Here is a 26,799-nt window from a genome sequence, read left to right on the forward strand (position 1 = left end):
TCAGGAAGAAGGTACAGGAGGCTCAGGACTCACACCACCAGGTTCAGGAACAGTTATTACCTCTCAACCATCAGGTTTTTGAACTAAAGGGGATAACTTCACGTGCCCCATCATTGGAATGTTCTCATAACCAAATTACTCACTCTCAAGGACTCTTCATCTCATTTTCTCGATATTTAGTGCTAATATATTTATTAGAATTAATTTCTTTTTGTATTTATGAAGTTTGGTGTCTTTTGCACACTGGTTGTAGGTCCATTTAGTGCAGTCTTTCATTGATTCTGTTATGGGTATTGTTCTATTGAGTATGCCCAAAAGAAAATGAATCTTTGGGTTGTATATGGTGACATATATGTACTTTGATAGCAGACTTACTTTGAACTTCACCACAGCAATGTGCCCTCAAACAAATCTCAAACTAGGGTTTTTTAGGGCTATTTTCATTTCTTAGGCTGCTCCCTTATAAGTTTCAGTGAGCTAAAGGACACAAGTTCAAATCCTGCCATGGCATTTAGTGGAACTGAATTCAATAAAAGCTGCTGCACTGTTGTTAAAGCTCAATGGCTTCAGCAATATCGAAAAATGAGCTTGACAAAACCAAAGTGACTCCTTCGTCCAAGATATGGTTAGTTTGAAAATGTTCTGTGAGCATGCTCTCATCAACCTCTCAAATGACCAGCAAATTCACGTGCGTCAGGAAAATTTAAAAAGGTCCTTCCTCTTTTATTTCTAGCCAAAGAGAATGTTTTTGTTTGTTAATTCCCGGATAATAAGGGTGACTAATTTTAGCCATATAATTAAAATGTAGCAAAAGATTTTTCTTCTGCTTGGCAACTTGTCACTTAATTTCAAAAAAAGTAAATGGCGAGTTGAAAATCCGCTTCCAGCTGTAAGAGCATTGTATAAATATTTGTTGTTACCCAATGAGAAGCATCTGCAAATTCCATTTAATCCTGCATTTAATCTGATTCCATCTGAAGCACTTCACCTTCTGTGATGTGCTTTATTATGTGTCACTTATTGTGATGCATTGTTTGATAAGTTCACGTTCAGTTGTCATTGAACCATGCGTGACAACCCATGAATACAGGCAAATGAAACAGTGTTAGTCTGGGGCCAAAGCGCAACGCACGACTCCAACAGTCCCACCCAGCACAAAGCGGATACAGCACATATAAGACAGCAAGCACATATATCAGTAAAATATAGACACACCAAAAAAAATTACCACCATATAATTACACTGTGGCATCTATTAATTACGCTGCCAAAGAGGGCCATGAAACAAAATATGTAAAAAAAGAGAAATGGAAATACCTATATTTGCTTTATTGCATATTTAGAAGTGTGCAAAATAGATAGAGGCTTGGATTTTGGTAAGTTTGTATTGGTTTCAAGGAAGTAATTTACCTAGAAACAGTCTGCACTAAAGATCAGAAAATAGAATTTTTGCGATGTTCTGTGCAAGCTTATAAAGTTTTCTCTGCTAATTCCAAACCTTAAAGATAGCTCTTAAAATTAAGAATTTTTAGGCAAACTTAAAATATTTGTTACAAAAATAAGCCTTTTTTTCATATGTCCAATTTATCATCCATGAAGAAGCAAATAAAATTGACTTAAAATTACACAGAACTATTACGCTACTGGCATGCACTGACCACTTTTTTGATGGCATTATTATTTGTCATCTTTAAAGTAAATATTATTTTTTTCACTGGTGGTGAACTCAGTACTTGTTAGGAAATTGCTTATGGGGATTGTGTATTCTAAAACTGACCTGGTACAGAATCAGGAAATTCACTTATCCTAATGGAGAATGATGGTTGCTCAAAACCAAGTTAGATTGAAAACCAATACCATTTTTTGAATTGTGTTTATATAACTACTTAAAACAAGTTTTTGAAGTGTTAGAGATCTTCTAAATTAATTTCTGTATTTTTTGACAACTTTGATTGTTATTGAATATCTGTCTGAGTCATTGCTTAGCCAGCTGACAATATTTATTCCAGCTGTTTCATCCATGTGCCTTAATTTGGCACACTCATGTGAAGGCATTAATAATGTCACTACCCGCGGTCTGGCCACATTGTACCCAGGTGGCTATGGGCCAATAGGAGTGGATCCTGTCGAGATGAGCTGAACTTACAAGCTCACTACCTGCTGCAAGTTCTGGGTAATTAAAGTTCAAAGAAAATTTTATTATCACAGTACATGTACAGTACGTCACCATACACAACCCTGAAATCTGTTTCCTTGTGGGTATACTCAATAATAATAACCATAACAGAATCAATGAACGACTGCTAACTAGGCAGTTCAACCAGAGTGCACAAGACAAATTGTGCAAATACAAAAAAGAAGAAATAATAATAAAGAAATAAGCAATTAATATTGAGAACATAAGATGAAGAGTCCTTGAAGGTGAGTTCATTGATTTCAATGATGGGGCAGTTGAGTGAATTATCCCCTTTGATTGAAGAGCCTGATGGGTGAGGACTAGTAAATCTGAGGCTTCTGTATGACCTTCCTGAAGGCAGCAATGAGGTGGTCGGGGTCCCTGATAATTGATGCTGCTTTCCTGAGACAACGTTTTATGTAAATGTGCTCAATGGTTGGGAGGACTTTGCCTTTCACGGACTGGGTCATATCCACTTTTTTTTGTAGGATTTTCCATTCATGGGCATTATGGCTCATCAATATAATAGCATTCAAGGAAGAGGCAGTATGAATGATAGCAGTATGTTCAAACTCAGTTGGATAAAACAAGAACGTGCAAAATACTGAACCATTAAAGTGGAAGGCACTGTGAATGAGGTATCACTTGGATGGTTTGAACTTTGATTTCTAAAAGCAGCAAAGGGGAAAGTCACTGATTCAAGTCGATCGAATTGTAATAATGAGCTTTACCTTCCGCAGCTGGGGAATTGAGCATTCTGGGCTGATTGAAGGATTCAACCTGCAGACTTGTCTGTTAAATCAGACTGTCTATTCTCAGATCCCCAACGTAATACAAACACTTCATCATTACTCAAAGGGAAAGGGAAGCCTTGAGGGGATTATTATCTGTTTAAAATACTCCTCCAGCGGTCTCTTAAACAAATATATGAAGAACCAGGCACAATGCCTTGCAGCAAAGAGGCTTGAATTATGTGCCCACATTGGAGAAAACATGTCATCACTTTCATCCTTGGCTCTTCCAGTAATGTACAGTACAGGTACATCATTTGACTCCTGGACAAGCTAATTAACTTAAATACGAATTACAGCTTAACAGGTCTGAAGACTAATAAGGACTCCACGAACCACAGAATAGATGTGCATAGAAGGGTACAGCTGTTTGTAGATTTCTGCACATTTGTGGTTCTGCTTCAGCAGTCTCAGCTGGACCTGTGTTTAGCAAAGGTGCAGTGAGAAATAAGAATATTTCAAGCCATCGTCCAGATTCAGTTCTCACTCAAAATCAATTGACTATTGTCATGGACTGATGCTACAAATGTTGAGACAAAAATATCTTAACTTCTTCGTTATGTGCCTTGTTGTTTGACATGGGTGACCATGGTCTTTCCATGATCATGATTGTTCTTTGTAAATTTTACTACATAAATTGTTTGCCATTGCTTTCTTCTGGGCAGTGTCTTTACAAGACAGGTGACTCCAGCCTCTATCAATGCTCCTCAGAGACTGTCTGCCTGGTGTCAATGATTGCATAACCAGGACTTGTGATATGCACCAGCTGCTCATATGACCGTCCACCACCTGCTCCCATGGCTTCATCTGACCCTGATCGGGGTGCTAAGCAGGTGCTACACCTGCCCAAGGGTGATCTGCACACTAGTGGAGAGAAGGACCATCTTACACCTCCTTTGGTAGAGACATATCTCCACCCTGCCACCCATTCAGCATTGTGCTACTGCTAAAATGGCAGCAAATACCTCAAGTTTGTTTGAACATGGAACCATGATTTTGTTGGCTTTCTTCCTGCAGAGAAAACCGCCTTCAAAATTGTACAATATTTTTTCTTAAAAGTTTAGTAAGTGGGACACCCTGATGGAATCTAAGGATCAGAATTGTTGGTCAGCAGCAAAGTTCCAAATTGAAGCAACTTGCAGATCTAGAGGGAATATATTCACCTGTTCCAATGCCTGTTACTGCCATGTATTTAAATGGAAAATTCTTCAAAAAGTAACGGATTCTCCCAGTCCATCACAAGTAAAGCCCTCCTTGCCATTGAGTACATCCACACGAGTGTTGTCGCAGGAAAGAGCATCCATCATCAGGGATCCCCACCACCCAGGTCGTGCTTGCCTCTCACTGCTGCCATCAGGAAGGTGGTACGGGAGCCTCAGGATTTGCACCACCAGGTTCAGGAACAGCTACTACCCCTCAACCATTAGGCTCTTGAAGCAGAAGGAATAACAACATTCAACTCTTACCACAACCTATAGACTCACTTTCAAGGACTCTGCATCTCATTTTCTCAATATTTATTGTGTATTAATTTTTTTTTGTATTTGCACAGTTTATTGTCTTTTGCACACTGGTTGTCCACCCTTTTGATGTGGTCCTTCATCGATTCTATTATGGTTATTTGATCTATTGAATATACCACAAGAAAATGGTGACATATATGTACTTCAATAACGAAGTTATTTTGAACTTTAACTTTGTACATTGAACCGTTGCTAGCTAAAAAAATCAGTCACCAAGAATTCACACAGAATGGGAATCAGGTGTTTTAGTGGTATGGTAGCATAGTGGTTAGCATAATGCTGTACAGTACGGTGACCCAGGTTCAGTTCCTCCTGCTGCCTGTGAAGAGTTTCTACATTCTCCCTGTGACCACATGGGTTTCCTCCCACAGTCCAAAGATATACCGGTTGGTCGGTAAATTAGTCCCGTGATTAGGTTAAATAAGGGGGGAATTGTATGGCTCAAAGGGCTTGAAAGACCTACTCTGTGCTGTATCTCAATAAATAATTTTAATAAAATTTTGAACAATAGCAAAGAGCCAAATAAAGAATGGAATATGCACATATGGTTAAAATAAAAATTGAAATATTCAAAAAATTTTACTGTCTTATATTAAATCATACATGTTTTGGAATATTCTGATCAAAGTTTTCACATAACTAAACATTTTATGATCATGGTATTTTACAGTGGGTATACTTTTTCCTCTTAATTGTTGAATGTGAACAATGCTGGCATCTTTGTCCATCCCCACTGAAAGTCAACCACCAGTGTGTGTCTGCTGCCACCAAAAGGCTGGGCATTTCCTTCCATCCCAGAGCAGGTTGATGGGAGTAGGCAGTTTAAATGTTTCAGCACACACCACAGAGTCCGGAGGGCTGGCTTCTGTTCTGTACTTTTCTATGACTCTGTGATTGGCTGACTGGCTGGAGGCAAAGATTGGGAAAAAAGGAGGCTTTTTCTGGTTGGCTGCCGGCAACTAGTGGTTTTCTACAGGGGTTGGTACTGAGACCACTTCTCAGATTTTGTGTCAATGATTTGGACGATGGAATTGTTGAGAACTGTTGAGGAAGCAGACAGTCTGCAGAAAGAATTAGACCAATTTGGAGAATGATCAGAATGGCAGATGGAATACTATGTAGTGTACGGAAATGCATGGTCATGCACTTTGGTAGAAGGAGTAGAGCATAGGCTATTTTCTAAGCAGGGAGCAAGTTTAAAACTCAGAGGTGCAAAGGGACTTGGTCGTCCTTATGTAGGATTTCCGAAAGGTTAACTTGCAGGTTGAGTCAGTGAAAGGCAAATGCAATGTTAGTTAGCAGTCATTTCAAGAGGACTAGAAAACAAGAGCAAGGATGTAATGCTGAGGCTTTATAGGCATTGGCCAGACCACACTGGAGTATTATAATCGGTTTTGGACCTATATCTAAGGAAAGATTTGCTGGCTTTGGAAAGGGACCATAGAATGTCCCAGGAGTGATCCCAGGAATGGAAGGGTTAACATATAAGGAGCATTTGAGGGCTCTGGGCCTGTACGCACCGGAGTTTAGAAGTATCACAGCGGATAACGCTGAAAGCTATTGAATATTGAAAGGTGTGGATAGTGTGGATGTGGAGAGGATGTTTCCTACAGTGGGGCAGTCTAGAACCAGAGCACAGCCTCAGAATAGAGGGACATCCGTTTAGATCAGACATCAGGAGGAATTTCTTTAACCAGATAGTTGTGAATCTGTGGAATTCATTGCCACAGGCAGCTTCAGAAGCCAGTTCATTGAGTACATTTAAAGCAGAGTTTGATACGTTCTTGATTAGTCAGGGCATCAAAGTTTACAGGGAGAAGTCAGGAGAATGGGGTTGAGAAGAATAATAAATCAGCTCTGATGGTATGGTGGAGCAGACTCGTTGGGCTGAATGGCCTAATTCTGCTCATATGTTTTCCCCAAGCATGATGATTATTTAAAAATACAATCCAGGAGTTTCAAGCTCATTATTAATTATACAAAATTATCAGTTCAAATTCTTCCTTTGCATTGCTGTTCAATCGACAATCTGAACGGTAATTGAGAAAATGATGCCACCCTGTTCACGTTGTTTCATCTTCCCTCTGCAAGTGTATATGGCAAATAAGAGAACCCTGTATACATATGCTGGATCACTGGCAGAGTTCACCTAACTGTGTGTGAGCATCCTGATACTGCTGTCACTTGTGCACAGCAATGAATCCTGGTCTCGTCCCCAGAGTGTATCACAATGACTGAACGCAACGTTTGTATGGCAATTTAAGCACTAAGTCAGATAGAAAAGGTCAGGGTGTTGGGGCACGAAGGACAGGCCAGTTCATTTTGCTGCTCTGTGATGAACTGAGGGTCTGTGCACAGACTCTTCTGTGGCTTGCAGTTCTGAATGGCTATTTGCTTGCTTTTATTGTTTGCATGCTTCTGTTTTCACTCTGCACCTTGGGTGTTTGATGGTCTTTTTTTAAATGGGTTCTTCTGAATTTCAGTGTTTCCTGGCTGGCTGTATGGAGATGCATCACGTGGCTGTATAATGTATACATACTTTGACAATAAATGTACTTCGAACTTTGATGCTGGTAGTTACAACTACAACTACAAATACAAAATCTAAGATTTCTAACATAGGAGACAAATCATGGTGCATGTGCAGCCGCATGTAGAGCTCTATATTGCAAAGGGCGAGAAAAAGATTGACAGGAGCATCAGGACTCACACTGGGTTCAGGAAGAGTTACTACCCCCCAACCATCAGGCTCTTGAACCAAAGGGGATAACTTCACTCAACTTCACTTGCCCCATCATAGAAAAGTCCTCGCAGCCTATAGACTCACTTTCAAGGACTCTTCATTTCATGTTCTCGTTATTTATTATTATTATTTCTTTCTTTTTGTATTTGAACAGTTTGTTGTCTTTTGCACCTTGAATGCCCCAATTAATGTGGTCTTTCAGTGATTCTATGATTGTTATTATTCTATTACGGATTTATTGAGTATGCCCACAACAATGAATCTTAGGGTTGTATACAGTGACATATAATTTACTTTGAATTTTGAATTTTACTGTTGAGCCTGAAAAAGATTTATTATTATTTAGATTGTAATTTCCAGTTGTATCACTCAATTCCTTCCGGTACTATTTTTGTGTGGCACTGGTTAAGATAATGGTTGCCACCTGTGCAACTATTGCTACGGCAAGCAAAATAGAGAGATCCCTGTCAACCCATCAAGTTGGAAACAGATTCAGCTGTTGGAAATCATTGCTGAGATAAGATGTTGTTATTAGGCAGTCCTTGAAACAAACTTCATCCCTTTTTCTTATTGCATTATGGGGAGGAAGGGCTGAAGTCAACCTCCAACGCTGTGAACCTTCATTGATAAAGTAGTGACAGATATGACCTGGTCACAGCAATTGTAGTTATGCTTGAAGGAGCTGCTTGCTCATCAGAAGTCTTCTCATAATGGGAGAATGGTTGATTAGAAGTGACCTCTCCTTCATTTAGTTGGAGTGGATAACAGTAAGATTAATCATAGGTGAACAGATCTGTTTCCATTCCTTGGCCTAATGCGCAACAGCCAGGACACATATCGATGTTAAATCCAGTTGTAGCATTTGGCCTGCATCTCTCAGGCCAGGGGATTCCAACCTATGGTCCGCTAGCCCTTCAGTTAATGGTAGGGCTCCATGGCATAAAGAAGGCTGGCAACCTCTGCTCTAAGCCTTACCTATCCACGTAGCTGAACAAATAACTTTTAAACCTCTGGCTGTGTGCTCCATTTATTGACCACCTTTGTGTGGAAAAAATTGCCTCTTGGATACCCTTTAAAACTTCCCTCTTACCTTCAACCTATGCCTGCTAGTTTTCCACTCCCTTATGCTGGGATAAAAGATTGTGACTATTTATCATATCTTTGCCTCTCATAATTTTATGAACTGCCACAAGATCTCCCCCTCAGGTTCCTTCACTCCAAGGAAAAGAGAGTCTGCCTACGCATCCTATAATCACATCTTGGAGAATCACATCCTTCAAAGAGTCTCTCATTTCAGCTTCTCCATTCAGTGTGATTTGAGAATTCGTTTAGGATTAACTGACTCTAACATTACACTTCAGAATCTGAATCATGGACCAAAAAGCTCCAAAACGTAGGCTTCTGTACCTCCTTCTGAAACAGGATCCTCAGCTTCTTCACTGCAAAACCACGGTGTGTGTGGATCAAAAATAACATGCCCACTTCACTGACCATTAACACTGGTGCACCTCCTGGACCCAAACTATCAATGCAGCTACAAAGAAGACATGACAGTAGCTGTATTTCATTAGGAGCTTGAGGGATATGTTATGTCACCAAAGACACTCACATATTGCTATGATGTACCATAGACAGCATTCTAACTGGCTGCATTGCCATCTGGTATATGGGGTGGGGCTGCAGCACAGGATCAAAATAAGCTGCAGAGAGTTTTAAACACAGTCAGCTCCATCATGGGCATTAGCCTCCATAGTATCCAGGACATCTTCAATGCCTCAAAAATGCTGCATCCATCATTAAGGACCCCCATCACCCAAGACATAACCTCTTTTCATTGCTACCATTAGGAAAGAGGTACAAGAGCCTGAAGGAACACATTCAATGAATCAGTAACAGCTTTTTCCCTCTCTGCCATCCGATTTCCAAATGGACCCATGAACACTACCTCTACTTTTCATTTTTCAATTTTTTTTCACTACTTATTTAACTATTTAATCTATATACACTTACTGTAATTCACAGTTTTTTTGCCTCTATTATTATATATTGCTTTATACTGCTACCATAAAGACAAAAGATTTCACCACATACGCCAGCGATATTAACACTGATTCTGATTTATGGAATCTCATGGTAGTGGACATTCTGTTTGTGTGAGAGTTTCATCAATGGTAGCTGGTAAAGTGCTGCATTGCCCCTTCTGATTGGCTGACATTATACCTGAGAAATTTCAACAGTACGGTCAACTTAAGCCTTTCCTGCCACCGCCAGGCAATTTACTGTTGACATTTGGGAGTTCATCACTGAAGAACATAAGATATTGCTAATGCCTGGAGCTGTTTAAATGTGGAACCAGCAAGCAATCCTTTGTCTCTAGTATACTCTGGGTACATGGAGTGTATTATATATAGAATTGCTAGGGCAATGAAAAAAATTGGGAGATATACTGTTGAAAAGATGTTGATTTTCTTAATTATCTGTGGCTGTGCAATAGACTTAACAACTTTAACTTTCCACTAGTGATAAAGTTCACTATGTTTTTATTTTGATCTCAAAAACAAAGTTTCTATACCCAAAATAGAATTCCCACTGAACACAAAGTGTCCACTGCATTTCCATGACAACATCTCATTTTGAGTGCTAAGTGCAAGTCCTTAACAGTGTTAAAAAAAACTGCAACCATAAAAGTCAATGCTGCTGTCAAAAAGTATGACTGCAAAAATTATGATCCACTAATTCTTATGTTGATCTGGCAAGGGAACTCCAGCACTGGACTCTTTAGAAGTCAAAAGATCAATGTGAGAACAAGTTATTTTGAAGGGGCAGGCCATATCCATGCAATAGATTTGACAACCACCCTTGTTTGACTATGAAGAACACTATCATTTGCATGACACTGGCAACATCTCTCTCCAGCCTGAGGGCAAAGGAACTGATTTATGCAGCAAAGTTTAACAAGACGAGCACTTAAGTGTAATAAATGTAATCTGACTGTCATTTTTCCCATAGTCTCTTGTGGAATTGGATATACAGTATTTCCATTCACCTGGTTTACATGGGCTAGAGAAATGTTATGTCATAACGGAGCTAGAGGACAAAGAACACAAAATCTGTAATTCCTGTACTCCAGTGCCAACCATCAACTATTTTTTGCCTTACACAGTGCAGTTTTCATAAACATTATAGGTTCTTCATGATGGTGAAGAACAGCAGGAATCTTAATAAATTTCCTGGAAGGTGTTGAATCACAGTTATAATAATGCTATCTAACCATGTTGGTTATCAGAACACATTGAAAAAAAAACAGATCATTGTCGCATACAGGATTCTCCCACACTGGCTCTTTAATAACATCACAGACTTTTATTTGGTCAAATTGTCACTTTTTCAGAGTTGCTCTATCATTGTTGATTTTCCTCTAACACATGCTAGGTGCAAATTAAAGGATGCTTGATATTTGGTACAGGTTGATTACCCCTTATCCAAGATGCTTGGGACCAAAAATGTTACAAATTTCAGAATTTCTCAGACTTTGGCATGCATAATGAGCTTAGAATCACTATCATTTCTGACTGAATGTACAGTATGAGCTATTGGTAAGCCGCCTTTGTCTTACACTTACTCGTAGCACATGTATTGATGCAACTTTTCAGGATGTTATTTTTTTATCAGCGAATATCTTGGAAAACTCAATGTATTTCTCTGCACTTCATAATCATCAGACACTGATCTGCTGTGATCACAACAAATCTTAAAAAGGGTAATGTTGTGCCTTTTCTTAAATTTCTGCAGCCAGCCTGCTAAATGTTCACAATTACCTTCAATTTTCAGTTTATTGTGATAGCTCTTTGCTTGTTTCATGATCAGTATAGGTTAGGCGGAATATATTCACTCCAATGCCGATGAACTCACTCTTTCAGTACATAATCAAGATCTTCATTTTAGCTTTATGCAGTGTTGTTCTATGTTTCATTAACTTCGGATTATTACATATATGAGGTCACTTTCCAGAACTGTCTGTACTGTGCAAAGACCTGCGCATCGCCTGGGAAACTTCCCAGTGCCTTATGGAATTTTGCATTTGAGTTGACACATCAGCGCTCAAAGAAAATTTGGATTTCAGAGGTTTTCTGATATTGAATTTTCAGATAAGGGGTACTCAACCTGGACTTTTAAATTTGCATTACAATGCACTAAATTCTCCAGCGCACGACAGATATTGAAGCATACAATTGCAATTGGAAACAAGTACACTTTCTTAGTCTATAGTAATTGCAGAGACAATAGAACTGCAGTCTTATTTATCATTCTCTGCCGTTCCTGAGCATGTTAACTGTCTCAAGCTCAGCAATGAGCTGCTTAAAAGTAATCAGAGTGCACTGTCTTCTATTGAATTCACTAATGTGAGAGGGAACATCAATGTACGTGAACTGGATCAGCACCTAACCTATTCATCCAATTGAAATACAGATCAAAATTCACTTGTCAACTGGCACTGATAAACATCAGTATTGCATAAGTAACTATAACCAATACTAAATACTACAATGAAAACATATATTACAATTGTCATCCAAAGCATTCAAATACTTAAAATCCAGAACATATTTTTTCCATAATGTGGAGATTGGTCATTTTTGAGGTAAGATAAAATAGATCATTTTTAATCTTCACAATTATAACAAAAATAATAAATCATATTAATAGTTACAGTAATTAAAAAGCAATATATTTGAGCCAATTGAGTTTTCAAGGCAATCATATCTTAGGATACTTTAAAATGTCCCACAATCAGTTTGTGTATCCACGGAAGTTGGATTTTGAGTTATTGATAATGTAATTATTATATTGATAATATAAGTAATTATTAACATTTCCTTGTCTGATGCAACTTCAGCTTTAAGCATGGGGTTGATTATATTCAGTACGTACTTGGTTAGTCTGTCGATCGGATCCCTGTCTTACCGTAGTTGTCTTTATTCGCCCACCTGGCTGTGTGCAGGTCCAGCCTGATTTATTCATTAATAAATTGCAGCCTTCTCCTTCCAAACAGGGAAGCATTTCACACCACTGTCTAGTCTTTACAATCCTTGCTGAAAAATTAAAGAAAAATAACCATGAGTCTTCCAATATTCGACCATTTTAAGAAAGGCAGGCTAAATGAACTGATTAGAGCTGAATGTATACGAACAAATCTGCTTTTACAGAGCAAGTTACCCTCAGGAATTTTTTTTAGACCGACACATGGAATGTGGTGGGAACTCAACAGGTCAGGCAGCATCTATGGAAATAAATACAGTTGACATTTCTGACCAAGACCCTTCTTCAGGAATAAGAAGGAAGAGGGAAGATCCCAGAATAAAAAGGTGGGGGGGGAGGGGAAGCTGGAAGGTGAGGCCAGGTGGGTGGGAAATAAGGGCTGGAGAAGGAATCTGATCGATGAGGAGAGTGGACAATAGGAGGAAAGGAAGAGGATAGGACCTGGGGATTAAGTAATAAGCAGGTGAAGTAAAAGGTCAGAGTGGGGAATAGAGGAGGGGGGTAGAATTTTGTATTCCAGACGGAGAAATCGGTATTCATGCCATCAGGTTGGAGGCTACCTATACAGAATATAAGGTGTTGCTCCTCTAAACTGAGGGTGGCCTCATCTTAGCACAAGAGGAAACCATGGACTGACACGTTGGAACAGAAATGGGAATTGGAAATTAAAATATTTGGCCACCGGGAAGTCCCACTTGTGGCAGATGGTGCGGAGGTGCTCACACTGGGAAGTCCTTTCACATCCTTTACGTTCATCATTAAAATTTCGTTCAAGATAGTTTTTGAGAGGGTGAAGCATGGAATCTCTATCAAAGCTTTGCAAACACAAAGTGAGTCATTCTGAGTGGGTTCAACAAAATCCCTTAATTACAACCTCAGAAGACCATGTATTAATTTCACCACACCAACCATTATTATTAAAAGCCAAGCTAGTCTGCAAAATTAGTGCCAAACTCTTGGAGTCAGGCTCATTAGAAGCTATAAATATTGTGATGACCACAGACTTTGTATAAAATTCCCTTGTGGATTGTCTACTATTAACAGTAGGAAATAATGGGTTGTATTTCACACTGAGAGTTGGGGCAGTGGTGGTGGGATGGATTAGCAATGAGTCATCTGTGCTTTTGAGAGCATACAGCCAGATGCTCAACAAAATCCTCCTAACCTGGGATTTCCAACCCTTTTCAAGTTTCAGTCAATTTTATTATTAAAATCCATATATGTCACCATATACAACCCTGAGATTCATTTTCTTGTGGGCATACTCAATAAATCTATGGAATAATAACCATAACAGAACTGATGAAAGACCACCCAGTTGGGGCATTCAACCCTTACCATTAACCGAGTAGTCCATAGACCCCAGGGTGAGAACCCCATCCTAATCCGTTTCCTCTTCCCTTCGTTATACTAAAATTCTATGACCCCTGTTTGCAATGCAAGGTAAGTATGACAAATTAATCCCAATCCCAATGGGTCTACTGCAAAAGAAATAAAGCTTATGGTGGAGCCTTTAAATGGTTTAACCCAGTTAAAGGGAAGCATAATTTTTTTCTGTATTAATGGCTGAAGCCTGATGGAATGTAAAGAGTTGGCAGTGCTCCAAACATCTTACACATGCCTCTGGAGATTCACACAGCACAAATTATGGCCAAAAACACACTTCTGTTAGACTCCGAGGGCAGGAAGCCCTTAGTGGAGACTGAACACTGGGAGGGGGCCAGAATCTCGTAGTGTTACTTCCAATCCCACAAAACATCGCAAAACAATTATTCACTGCCCTCATAAGGGTAGCCATGACTATGCAGACACATCAATACACAGCTCAGCCATCTCCACACATAATAGAGAGCTAAGGCAATTTATATAATACAGAGTGCAAACATCTCAATACACAATGCATGGCTCAGGCAGCTCATCATATAAAGCATACTGTACTTTAGCAATCTCATTGTACAATACACAGCTTAGATATATCAGTACACTGTGTGCAGCTCAGGCATCGTCTCACAGTCTTATGTCTCCTTCAGTAAATGGGCATCTGGGGAATATACTTCAAGAAAGTGCTGCCTCTGGTAAGCTCTTTCACTCAAAATCATTGTCGATCTATTTACCGCTACCAAGAGTACTCCCAGTCTTGAAGGATAGGAATTTTGGGTATATTACAATTTTCCTTCTTAGAATGTGAGAGGGGTCAATGTGTATCACTGGCTTCTCTCTTTCTCTCTCCATCACCAATCCTCAAACCACCCATAGAGTCATAGAAAAGTGCAGCATACAAACAGGCCTTTCGGCCCATCCAGTCAGTGCCATTCCATTGAACTGCACCTGTACCATAGTCCACCATACCCCTACCATCCATGTATCTATCCACAATTCTCTTAAATTTTTCTCACTGCTGCCATCAGGAAGGAGGTAAAGGAGCCTTAGGTCCACTACCATCAGGTTCAGGAACAGGTATTACCCCTCAACCATCAGGCTCTTGAATCAGAGTAAAAAACTTCACTTACCCCAACACTGAACTGATTCTATAACCTATTGGTTCACTTTCTAGGACTTTACAGCTCATGTTCTCAATATTTACTATTTATTTATTATTATTTAGGGTTTTTCTGTATTTGCGCAATTTAATGACTTTTGTACATTGGTTGTATGTCTATCTTTATTGTGTGCAGTTTTTCAGTGACTATATTGTATTTCTTTGTATTTACTGTGAATTCCCACAAGAAAATGCATCTCAGGGTGATATGTAGTGACATAAATGTACTTTGATAATAAATTACTTTGAACTTTTTAACCCTCTCCACACTTCCACACTTACAAAATTGACTGTTTGCTGCCAGTGCCTGAGATATGGGTATGATTTGTGCTTTGTGCTTTGAGATGCCTCAGGTATACAGACAGTTCCAGTCATGGAAATCTCAAAGCTCAAAGAAAATATACATTGTCCTAGAAACCTTGAAATTGCTGCATGCCTCTTGAGGAATGTTCACCTTGATGCAAGGTTCTACTGTCCAACAGGACTTAGGCGTTGCGCATAAAATTTCCCGGCCATTGGTCTAAGGATGTAAACAATAGATGAAGCAAATATCAAGAGCCCAGTGGGCCTCTGTGGCTTGCAACAGACAGTTGGGCTTCTAAGTTTCCCGAGCACCAGTATTTACTAATTGCTGTCTTAACAAGAGTCATTAAGCCTTCGTGCTTTCTGTTTAATCTCCCAGAAACCATGCCCATTGGTATCATCACAGGTAAATGGCCACAATCTAATGGAGAAAGTGTGCCAAAAAAATTCAGAAACTGATGGCCCTTCACAAAACTCAGGATCCAAGTCTCAGTCTTCTCTGTATATATATATATATATATATATATATATATATATATATATGTGCCTAAGAGTTTGCACAGTACTGTATTTGTCAATGTGAAGTGGAGAGCGAGTTTATAAATCTGGAGGGAACAAAGGATGTTGGGAATGTCAAGGTTGGAGTGCCATGGGAGGGCTGTGGTATAGTGTGAGGCACCAGGCAAGGTTATTTGATTCCAAATAAATGCTTTATTGATCATTACAAAATGTCTCTCTGGTGCTTCCCATTCCCTCCCATCTCCCTTCCCTTTTCCCAACCATGATTCCCCTCTCCCTGCCCCCTTCCCACTATCAGTCAACAACAGAGACCCATATCAGAATCAGGTTTATCATCATTCATATATGTCATGAAATTTGTTAATATTTTGTGGCAGCAGTACAGTGCAATACATGAAATTACTACTGTACTGTGAAAAAGACTTAGCCACTCTATATATATGCATGAGCCTAAGACTTTTGCACAATTCTATAAATATCGCTAGTATTCACAGTGCTGCGTGCTGCTTAGAGACCTTTGCCTTCCGTTTTGTTGGAGACTTCCATCACACTGGCTGCTGCAATAGTACAACATCCTTTCTGGATATCCAAGGAAAGGACAAATAACATTGAGTCACTGCTGGTAAGTTTGGACTGTACTGGAGAGGGTTAGCTCGAGTTGGATAAAACAGCAGAAAGAAGATATATCCTGCTGTCTAGAATCATTGATCAGAGCTTCTGACTGCACAAGAGGACATGGAACCCAATGTCCAGTGGTGATGAAGAGCTAGGCAGACTACTGGCAACAGGAAAAGAGAGGGTTCAGCCTTTCAAACAATAAGGACTCAGGTAGTGTCCAGGGGCACACAGCTTCTGACATTATTATAGTTTGTCAGTCCATGTGTGACAGCAACTAGGAAAAATCCCCAAGTCTACTTTATAAGCAAAGACCGAGCCAGCTAGGACATTATTCCTTGGAATGTAGAAGAGTGAGGGGAGATTTGACATAAGTATACAAAATTATGAGCAGTATAGATAGGGTAAATGCAAGCAGGCTTTTTCAACCGAAGTTGAGTCGGACTACAACTAGAAGTCATTGGTTAAGGGCAAAAGGTGAAAAGTTTAAGGGGAAGATGAGGGGTAAGTTCTTCAGTTACAGGATGGTGAGAGTGTGGAACGAGCTGCCAGTGCGAGTGATGCATGCGAGCTCAATGTCAAAGTTTGAAAGAGGTTTGGATAGATATATGGATGGTAGGGGTACAGATGGCTATTGTCCAGGTGCAGGTCAATGGGGCTAGGCAATTTAAATAGCTCAGCATGGACTACGTGGGATGAAGAGCCTGTTTCTGTGCTGTACTTTTCAGTGACTCTATGACTGGAAGAGGTATCTGCTTCTAGGATCAGAATGTAGAATTGATCTATTATGGACAGTATGCAAGGCAATCTTTACACCCTACCTCAGTCAGTGACAATGATTAACCAATTCCAATTCCAAATTGTATGGTATTCATTGGGAAGATTGCCTGGATTGTAACAACATTGAGGAAAGTTCAAAGAATTGGAGGCACCTTTCAAATTTGGAAAGATTTTAAGGAACGCCCTGTATCCGACACTACAAAGCTCGGCATACAGCAAACTTACACTAGTCTGCTAGAACCAGTTAAAACTTGCCCAACTTACACTCAGACAGTCCATCTTGCTACAGGTAAAAGCAAAAGACCACAGGCATAACCAAAACAAGCATTTTGTGCTCTGTGCATCTTACATTGCATTTATACAACTAATTAATGATAACTATCAACAATTGCAGCAGAGGCACTGAGAAACAGCTTTGAAATAAGAATGGATCTGAACAGTGTGGCAAGCATACAGGATGAGGAAGTCAACATCCTGTTTCATTTAAAGTAAAATTCAGGCTGGACAGTAGTTGAATTCAATCAGTATTTCTCCTCCAATGGATTTTGTGTAGCATCATCATCACATTCTTCTGAGGGAAGAATCTGATAGATTGTGAGAGGCGGGATGTAGACAGTTTACCTATATTGCCAGTGCCAGACATGAGAAAAGGAAGAAGCGCCATGGAATTTCACCAGAGCATATTTACCAGCAAAAGAAAATTGCCCTGGCAAAAACTAAACTGGGAACTTTGAGTCAAATGTTTTTTGAATCAATATATTGTGAGAAGTTATTGCTGGCATTGAAATCTGAAAATGGTCGTAGTGCCATAGAAAAGTATAGCACAAAACAGGCCCTTTGGCCCATTTAGTCCATGCTGAACCACTTAAACTGCCACCTCCCACTGGCCTGCATGGGACCATAGCCCTCCATACCCCTACCATCCATGTACCTATTCAAATTTCTCTTAAATGTTGAAATTGAGTTCACACGTACCACTTGTGCTGACAGCCTCATACAACCTTCTGAGTGAAGAAGTTTCCCCTCATGTTCCTCTTAAACTTTTCACCCTTAATCCATGACCTCTGGTTGTAGTCCCACCCAACCTCAGTGGAAAAAGCCTGCTTGCATTTATCTTATCAATAACCCTTATAATTGTGTATAGCTCCATCAAATTTCCTCTCAATCTTCTACGTTACAAGGAATAAAGTTCTAACCTATTCAATCTATCCTTATAACCCAGGTCCTCCAGACTCAGCAACATTCTTCTATATTTTCTCAGTACTCTTTCAACCTTATTTACATCTTTCCTGTAAGAAGGAAGCCAAAACTGCACACAATATTCCAAATTAATCCTCACCAACGCCTTATACACCTTCAATATAACACCCAATCTCCTGTACTCAATATTGCAATTGTTTCAATAGTTCTTTCACTCAGAAGGTGGAAATGCAACTTAGACACATTTTAGAAGAAACAAAATCCTTCCTAATATTTACTAATGGGATCAGGTGCTGCCATAGTCACCTAAAGTCTCTGTAGTCAGTGGGTTGTGAAAGACTTCACTGTTTGGAACTGCTGCTTTTCCCTATTCTGCACAGACCACCCGCTTTCATGCAGAAAACGTCAGAGAATTGGATTCTAGCATGTTAGAGTCTTAAATTAAATAATGCCCTCAAAGTAAATTTACAGGAAGGTAAATATAGATCTTTTCACTTTAACTGTTCCCAACAAAGGAATTAGTCGAGTTATAATTCACATAGCTTGTGACATAATTGAAAGTTTTAGTTTGCAAATACGGCACACAAAGTACCTGGCTGTGAATTGTACTATACCTGTGGCAATACTTAATAATATCCAGATCATAATAAAAGGGTCAGTGGGTGGAGAGGTTATAAAAGGTGAGATATCAAGCCAGCATTTATTAAATTATTCAGATTCTGATGGATTCACCAGCAATTAGTCCAGTTATAGCTTGTCTGGAGCAGCCACTGTTTTACCTGGCATACAAGGATAAATATTGTTTCACTGATGTACTGTCTTTTGTTTTTAATCCCAATAGTGCTATAAAGGCTCTGAATGACACAGTTTTATCAAAATCCTTCTACCCAGCGTATGCATTACAAAGCTTCATTGAGGGAAAGGTCGTTGTCATATCACTAGGCCCTCTAACTCCTTTCAGCACCTCAACTCATCATTATTTGAGATCTGGCCTACTACAGTGTTATTATCTGCAAACTTGTAGAGGGTGTTGGAGCAGAATCTACTCACATCATTATGAGTGAATAGGGAGCCTGAGGAAGGATCCTTTAGAGGAACTTATATGGAGGATAATCATGGTAGGGGTGCTGCTGTCTATCCTTGCTGATTTTTTTTTAAAGCCCATTACACCACTGGCATTTAGGGCAGCAATGAAGGCCCTTTAAGGATTCATGATTACTGTTCTTGTAACAATTTGTTTTTAATCAGTCTTGGTTGTTAGGCCTGAGCTAAACACCCGAACCTGGAAGACCGGTGGACCACTCTTTGTTTGCCCTTTGCCCTTTGATCTGTTTGGCATGGGTGACCCTACCAAGAGCCAAAGCAGAAAATCCTGTTTCCAGCCAACATAGCTGACTGAGGCACGCAAGCCTCCAAACCCTATGACAAGGTAATGGTCCTCCAGGAGGATTGTGGTCTGCTGTCTGGAAGTTAAGGGTCCTGTCGCAAAGGCCGATGTTAAGTCCCATGCTCAGGAGGTATTTTTGGAGCTTCTTTGAACTATAGTGTTTAAGGCAGAGCTCTAATCAATTGTCTAATGTGGATGTCTACAACGCTTCACCGTGTTACCATCTGGCAGCGGAGGGCGTCCTCAGTTTCTTTATGCGGGCGTGTTTTCCCTGTACGTTGGGGACCTGTGGTGGAAGGTGTTGCATCAGGCAGTATGGTACAGCAGGCTTTTGAGCGACATCCCGTCCACTTGTCCGTTCTGAGGGTGGGGTGAGTTAGTATACCGCAGGTATACGGAATGTGAGAGGTTGCAGCCGCTTTTTGAGTTTCTCAAGGGGCAGATGCTGAGGTTCTGGCTGCACTTTAGTACCCTGCTGCTCATCGACAGGCACTCAGTTTGGAAGGGCGTGGGGCGTGAGGAGGACCTCCTGGTGGGCTTGCTCCTGGGCCTGGCACTAGGTGGTAGAAAGTGGATGGCACTGCCTAAGCCAGTTGCCTGCCCCTTTTCTGAAGATACATTTGTGCCTGACTGTCCTTGGAGAGAGAGTGTGTGGCTGCAATGGGTACAGTGGGGAACTCTGAGAGTGGTGGATGCCCCTGGGATATTGACTGTTTTATAGATGGTAGTAAGCATATTGAATGTCTGTACCTAGGGTATATGTGATGTAAATAAGCTTCTATGGTTTTGTAAGAAAAATGAATGTGGGGCCAAGGAGATGACATCTGCATTAGTTCAGTGGTAGGTGGAATGCAGTGGTTGAGGTTACCTGGAGGGCTGGAGTTAATGTTTTGCATGACCAGCCTCTCAAGGCACTTTATAATGCCTGTCATCAAAGCTATGAAATGATAATCATTAAGCACATTACCTTGTTTTGGTTTTGGTTTCTGGTCCTCTTGAAGGAGATGGAAACCTCAGATCGAAGCAGGGAGAGATTGAAAATGTCTACAAGTACCTCTACCAGCTGATCTTCACAGGATCTAAGTGCAAGGGCACGGACAACATCTAGGGCAGATATTTTCTGAGGGTTCACTCTCCAGATGACTGATTTTATGTTCGAAACAGTGACTGTGAATTCAGGTGCATTGGATGCTGTAGGAGTGGGTGGTGACATTCCAATCCCCTTCTGCTCAAAACATGGATAGAAATCGAGATGCTCATCAGAGACGCTGCCTGACTCATTGTGTAATCCTTTATAGCATCAAAGCCCTGTCACAACTGACGGGTCTGGAAGTCAATTTTGGACTGACATTCTCTCTTGAAACTACTGATGGAAAGGAGAGCATTTGGTGCAGGAGAGATTTACCAGGTTGCTGCCTGGTTTAGATATTGTGTGCTATCACGAGACGCTGGATAAACTTTTTATTTCTGGACCCCCATAGGTTTAAAAGGTTATGTGAGGCACAGATCGAGTAGTTAGGGAGTATCTGTTTCCCAGAGTTGAAATGTCTAATGCACTGAAGGTGAGAGGGGGTAGGCTCAAGGGGAGGTCAGGGGTAAGGGGTGAGGGGTAAGATTTTTACTCAGAGATGCCTGAGATGTGCTGCCTGGTATGGTGTTAGAGGCAAATACATTAGAGGCTTTTAAGAGATGTTTGGATAGGCACTTGAACGTAAGGAAGACGTAGGGATATGGACATTGTGTAGGAGGGAGGGACTGGTGTTCGGGTGTTTTTCATTTTAGCTGGTTCGGCACAACATTGTGGGCTGAATGGCCTGTTGCTGTGCAGCAGAGTTCTATGTTCTGTGCCTTTGATGTATTGGGCAAAGTCTACCACTCTCCACAGTCTCTTACATTCCTGTGCATTTGAATTGCATACCAGACCATGATGCAGCCAGACAGGCACTTTCAACAGTACATGAAACGGTGCCGGCAATGGTGGAGGTGGATATGAATAGGGTCTTTTAAGAAACTGCTGGATAGATACATGGAGCTTAGAAAAATAGAAGGCTATGGGTAACCCTAGGCAATTTCTAAAGTATGTACATGTTTGGTACAGCATTGTGGCCGAAGGACCTGTATTGTGCTGTAGGTTTTTTATGTTTCTACATCTGGAGAAGATTGTTGCACTGACAAGCCAAACCCCCTTAATCATTCACATGGATTGTTGAAAAGCTAACAAACATTTAAAATATGTGTTGCTTGCCGAAATGAGATGGCTCTTTTGCCAAGTCCTCCTCTTCAACAAGTATTTTCTATGCAACCAAGGCTCCTAGCAACCAGCAGTGTTGACAATATGGATAAGTTCAGTGAGGTCATGTGAAACAGGTCGTTTGACCCAACAAGTCCCTGCCAAGCATCATAGAACATAGAACATAGAAAACCTACAGCACAATACAGGCCCTTCGGCCCACAAAGCTGTGCCGAACATGTCCTTACCTTAGAAATTACTTAGGGTTACGCATAGCCCTCTATTTTTCTAAGCTCCATGTATCTTTCCAGAAATCTCTTAAAAGACCCTAACGTATTCGCCTCCACCACCGTCACTGGCAGCCCATTCATCTAGCCGTTTATACTAACCTTACAGTGATCCCATGTTTTATTCCCTCCATCTTCTCATCAACACACCAGATACTTTCACTCTTGTACACAGTAAAGACAGTTTACTTGGACAATTAATTTTCCAATGCACACAATGTGCTGGAGGAGTTCAGCTGGCTCCTCCAGCAACCTGCTGAGTTCTTCCAGCATGTTGTGTGTATTGCTCAAGATTTCCAGCATCCGCTGTATCCCTTGTGTCTACAATTAATCTTCCAAACTACATTCTACTTATGTGGGAGGCCTGGTAGCATAGTGGTTAGCACAATGCTTTACAGTAAATGTGACCTGGGTTTAACTCCTGCTGCTGTGCATTAGGAGTTTGTAGATTCTCCCAATAACTGCATGGGTTTCTTCCCACAGTCCAAAGACGTACCTGTTAGTAGGTTGATTGGTCATGGTAAGTTGTCCCACAATTTGGCAGGGATTTAGGGAAATCGTTGGGCAGCATGGCTCAAGACACCAGAGGAGTCTATTCCACACTGTATCTCGAAGTTCAAAAGTTTGAAGTACATTTATTATCAAGTTTTGTATGCATTAAATAATCTTGAGATTCACCACCTTACAAGCAGCCACAAAACAACGAAACCCGAAAGAACACATTACAAAAAGATCATCAAACTCTCAATGTGCAGAGAGAGAAAAAACAAATCCTGCAAACAATAAAAGCAAGCAAGTATCTCAATAAATAAATAAATAACTTCCTCCCCTCTATATGTGCTTAAAAATGTTTGGAAGGTTAATAGGTCATTGTAAATGTTGCGTGATTACGCTTGGGTTAAATGGGAGGATTGCTGGGCTGTGTGGCTCGAAGGCTGTAAGGGTCTATTCTGCAGTGTACCTCAATCAATAATAAAAATTTTAATAATTCTTGGGGAAGTGTGAAGAAACCTGAGGATCCAGAGAAAACTCACATGAACAGTACCTGAGGTGAGGATTGAACCTGCAACTCTTGTGTTGCTAGGCAACAGCTCTTCTAGTTGTTCCACTGCACAATGAGAATAAGGATGAATTGAAGTTCAGAGAACTGGACCAGGAATATAGAAATACATTTTATGTTGGGAATACTGGAGTCTTAATTTCATATATTCCTTAATATCACCTCTCTGAACAAGAAGGTGGGGCAGGGCCTCCAGTCCCTAAAGAGATTGAAGCAAACGAGACTCTGCTCCCTGCCCCACCAACTTGATTGAATTTTACAGGAGCATCATTGACAACATCCTGACAAGCTGCACGTCCACCTGGTATGGGAGCAGCTGAGCATTTGCCTGTAAATCCCTACAAAGGACTGTGAGGATCATAGGGGATGCCTTGCCATCCATTTGGGACTTTTATCAGGAGTGCTGCATACACAGGGCCCTTAGTATTATCAAGGATCCCACACATCCATGCAGCATCCTCTTTGACTTTTCTCCATCAGGAAGGAGACTCTGATGCATAAAAACAAGAATGGTCAGGATGGGAAACAAATTCTTCCTCAGGCCATTATGCACTTTACTTTGTTTATTTATGTGTAATTCATCTTTAGATTTTGTCCTTACTTTCATAAGCTATTGTGTGTTATATGTGTGTTATCTATACTATATTGCTTACACCCTGGTCAAATGAAACACTATCTCATTTGATGGTATACAGCTAGAGTTAAATATATAGAGTTAAGTGACGATAAACATGATACAACTGACGACTCCTTTTAGGAGTCCCACTGATAATTCTAATATAACACCATAAGATATAGGAACAGAATTAGGTCACTTAGCCCTTCGAGTCTGCATCGCCATTTTATCAGCCCCTACTAATCAAGAATCTATCAACCTCTTCCTTAAATATACCCAATGACTTGACCTTCACAGCCACCTGTGGCAACAAATTCCACAAATTCACAATCTCTGGCTAAAGGAATTCCTCCTCATCTCCATTCTAGAAGACACCCCTCTATTCTGGGGCTGTGTCCTCTGATCTTAGACTTTCCCACCACAGGAAACATCCTCTCCACGTGCACACTATTTAGGCCTTTTGACATTCGATAGGTTTCAATGAGGTCACCCCTTATTCTTCTGAACAGTGAGTAGATGCCCAGAGGCATCATACACTGGTCATATGACAAGTCTTTCAATCTCAGATTCATTTCCGCGACTATCCTTTGAATCCTCTCCAACGCCAACAAACAATTAACCTAATTCCCAGCCAACTTTTGGGTTGTGGAATAAATTGGATCATTTGGGGGAAAACCATCATTAAGGACTACACCAGAAGCCAGCATCAAAGCTAGGGCATTGGAGCTGCAGCTCTTCCTGCAATCAATTTTTATTAACAATTGGTAACATTATGTGCACATAAAATCCTTCTTGAATTTATTACACTGTCATCCACGCACACGACAGCTGTGCAGTGAAGCACAGACTGACTGCAAATCCAATGTTTGTGACTGAATCAATGGTAGGTGAATGCCTGCTCCTCCATCCTAACCTGGCTAGATCTCTGCCATAGAGGCTGACAATTCCTATTGAGTGCTCTAATATAATTCTTTTGCAATGCAAGATCTTTTCTCTAATTCTCTTGCGATCCCCAACCACATCATCTCCACTTATTGAATGTTCCTAGGATCGGGGAGGAGGTACAGGAGATTGAAGGCACACACTCAACAATACAGAATTTGCTTCTTCCCCACTGCCATCAGATTTCTGAATGGACATTAAACCCACAAAGAGAACCTCACTACTTTCATTTCTCTTTTTGTATTACACATTTAACTTTTTAAATACATATATACATCTTACTGTAATTTAATTTTTTTATTACTAGGTATTGTGACCGCCAACCACCTAGACTCTGCACGGAAGACTATTTCCAGTGGTACGCTGTGCTTCGTCTAACCAGGACTTTCGTGCGCATCGACATAAGCTAAGCCCCATTCAAAATTGCCCAAAGAGCCTTGAACCAATTGTTCACAATGAGGGCTGCCACCTAAACTGAAATGCAGCCATGGCTGGAGATGGTGGAAGCAAGTCTGTGCTTTTGCCTGAAGTGTATATTGTGCAGATATACCCATGGCTCAGAATTCTAATCTGCACATTTCTCTGTACATTATATACTTTGGATCATCACTCCCTCCACAGTTTCTCCCAGGGCAGAAAGAGATCCGGCCTACTTTACCTTTTGAAATGACATTATGTGATATTTTTCACATTTGCAAAGTCATTTTCTTCACTTCAGATCTTAGAGTATTGCAGATCTTCCTCATGTTCTTCATGTAGTTGGGTACAGATAAGGTGCAACAATGGTTTTCCCTTCCTTTTACAAAAACACGCACTGCAAATGATAGAGTCATAGAAAAGTCCAGCACAGAAACTTCAGCCTATTTAATCCATGCTGAACCTTTTAAACTGCCTACTCCCATCAACCTGTACTGGGACCATAGCCCTCCATACCCCTACTATCCATATACCTATTCAAATTTCTCTGAATTGTTGAAATCAAACTCACATGTACCACTTGTGCTGGCAGCTCATGTGACCCTTTGAGTGAAAAAGTTTTCCCTCATGCTCCCCTTAAACTTTCCCCTTTCACCCTTACCCCATGATCTCTGGCTGTAGTCCCACCCAATCTCAGTGGGAAAAGCTTGCTTGTGGTTACCCTCATAATTTTGTATCCCTCTATCAAATCTCCTCTCAATCTTCCCGTTGCGAGTCACACCTGAAGACTCGCAACAGGAAGCAGCCAAGCAATTTTTTTCCTAAGTGGATCAAGTTGTTACACGGGGGCAATGGAGGAGAACCCAAGTGCAGGACACTAGCACATTGACTCAGTTGAGGAGGCTGGTATAGATCTGAACATAGAGCAGGAAACCAGCGGAATCTTGACAAGGAGATGGGATTCACAGGGATTCTCTAGAAACTAGAGCGAAACTTAGAACTACCAGTTCTAATCGGAACGGAGTATCACATGAGAATTGACCAATGAACTGGCAACCTGTGATAGAGTCACCATCATATTTACTTTCCAGTCTCTGATGAAAGCCAGATGCACGGTAATTGGGTAACTAGCAGCAATTGATTGAAATTGGGGCATAATTGGGGGAAAGAAGTGTTAAAGGGGAATGGCCAACCGGAACCATGACATAAGTGGGCAGCATCACGTTTCACAGTGGTAGGGACTGAATGAACAAAATTTCTTCTGCATCTCCTTGAAAAAAAATATTCTGAAGCAAGAAGGAATATTTCTAAGCAAGAGAGGAACAAAAAGCAGAATTGAGGATGATGCTCAGTTCCAATAGTGCTGAATGGTTAAGCAGGTTGGAAGATGCACAAGGTTTACACCTGCTTTTATGTTCTTAAATAACTTTGAATTTATGACCTTAAAGCATAGGAGCAGAATTTATCCATTTGGCCCATTGAGTCGACTCCATCATTTTATCATGGCTTATCTACTTTCCCTCTTTACTTCATTCTCCTGACTTCTCCCCGTTGTCTTTGACGCCCTTACTAAGTACCTATCGACCTTCACTTTGCATATACCCAATAACTTGACCTCCGCAACCCATGTG

The 26,799-nt window shown here is 40.6% G+C and overlaps 1 protein-coding gene across 5 annotated transcripts in view; it reads right to left on the reverse strand.

Annotated features, from left to right (window-relative positions):
- tafa5a (TAFA chemokine like family member 5a) overlaps positions 1-26,799 on the reverse strand; it is a 773,862-nt gene that overhangs the window by 135,339 nt on the left and 611,724 nt on the right. For 3 of the 5 annotated variants that reach the window (XM_059987458.1, XM_059987459.1, XM_059987457.1), the window contains exon 3: positions 12,199-12,326. In XM_059987458.1, coding sequence (XP_059843441.1) covers positions 12,199-12,326 — 128 coding nt within the window. Of the gene's footprint in view, positions 1-12,165; positions 12,327-26,799 lie in introns of all 5 variants that reach the window. The other 2 variants (XM_059987460.1, XM_059987456.1) reach the window with 1 other exon arrangement.

This window comes from Hypanus sabinus, chromosome 13 (genome assembly GCF_030144855.1).
Source record: "Hypanus sabinus isolate sHypSab1 chromosome 13, sHypSab1.hap1, whole genome shotgun sequence".
Classification (NCBI taxonomy): domain Eukaryota; kingdom Metazoa; phylum Chordata; class Chondrichthyes; order Myliobatiformes; family Dasyatidae; genus Hypanus; species Hypanus sabinus.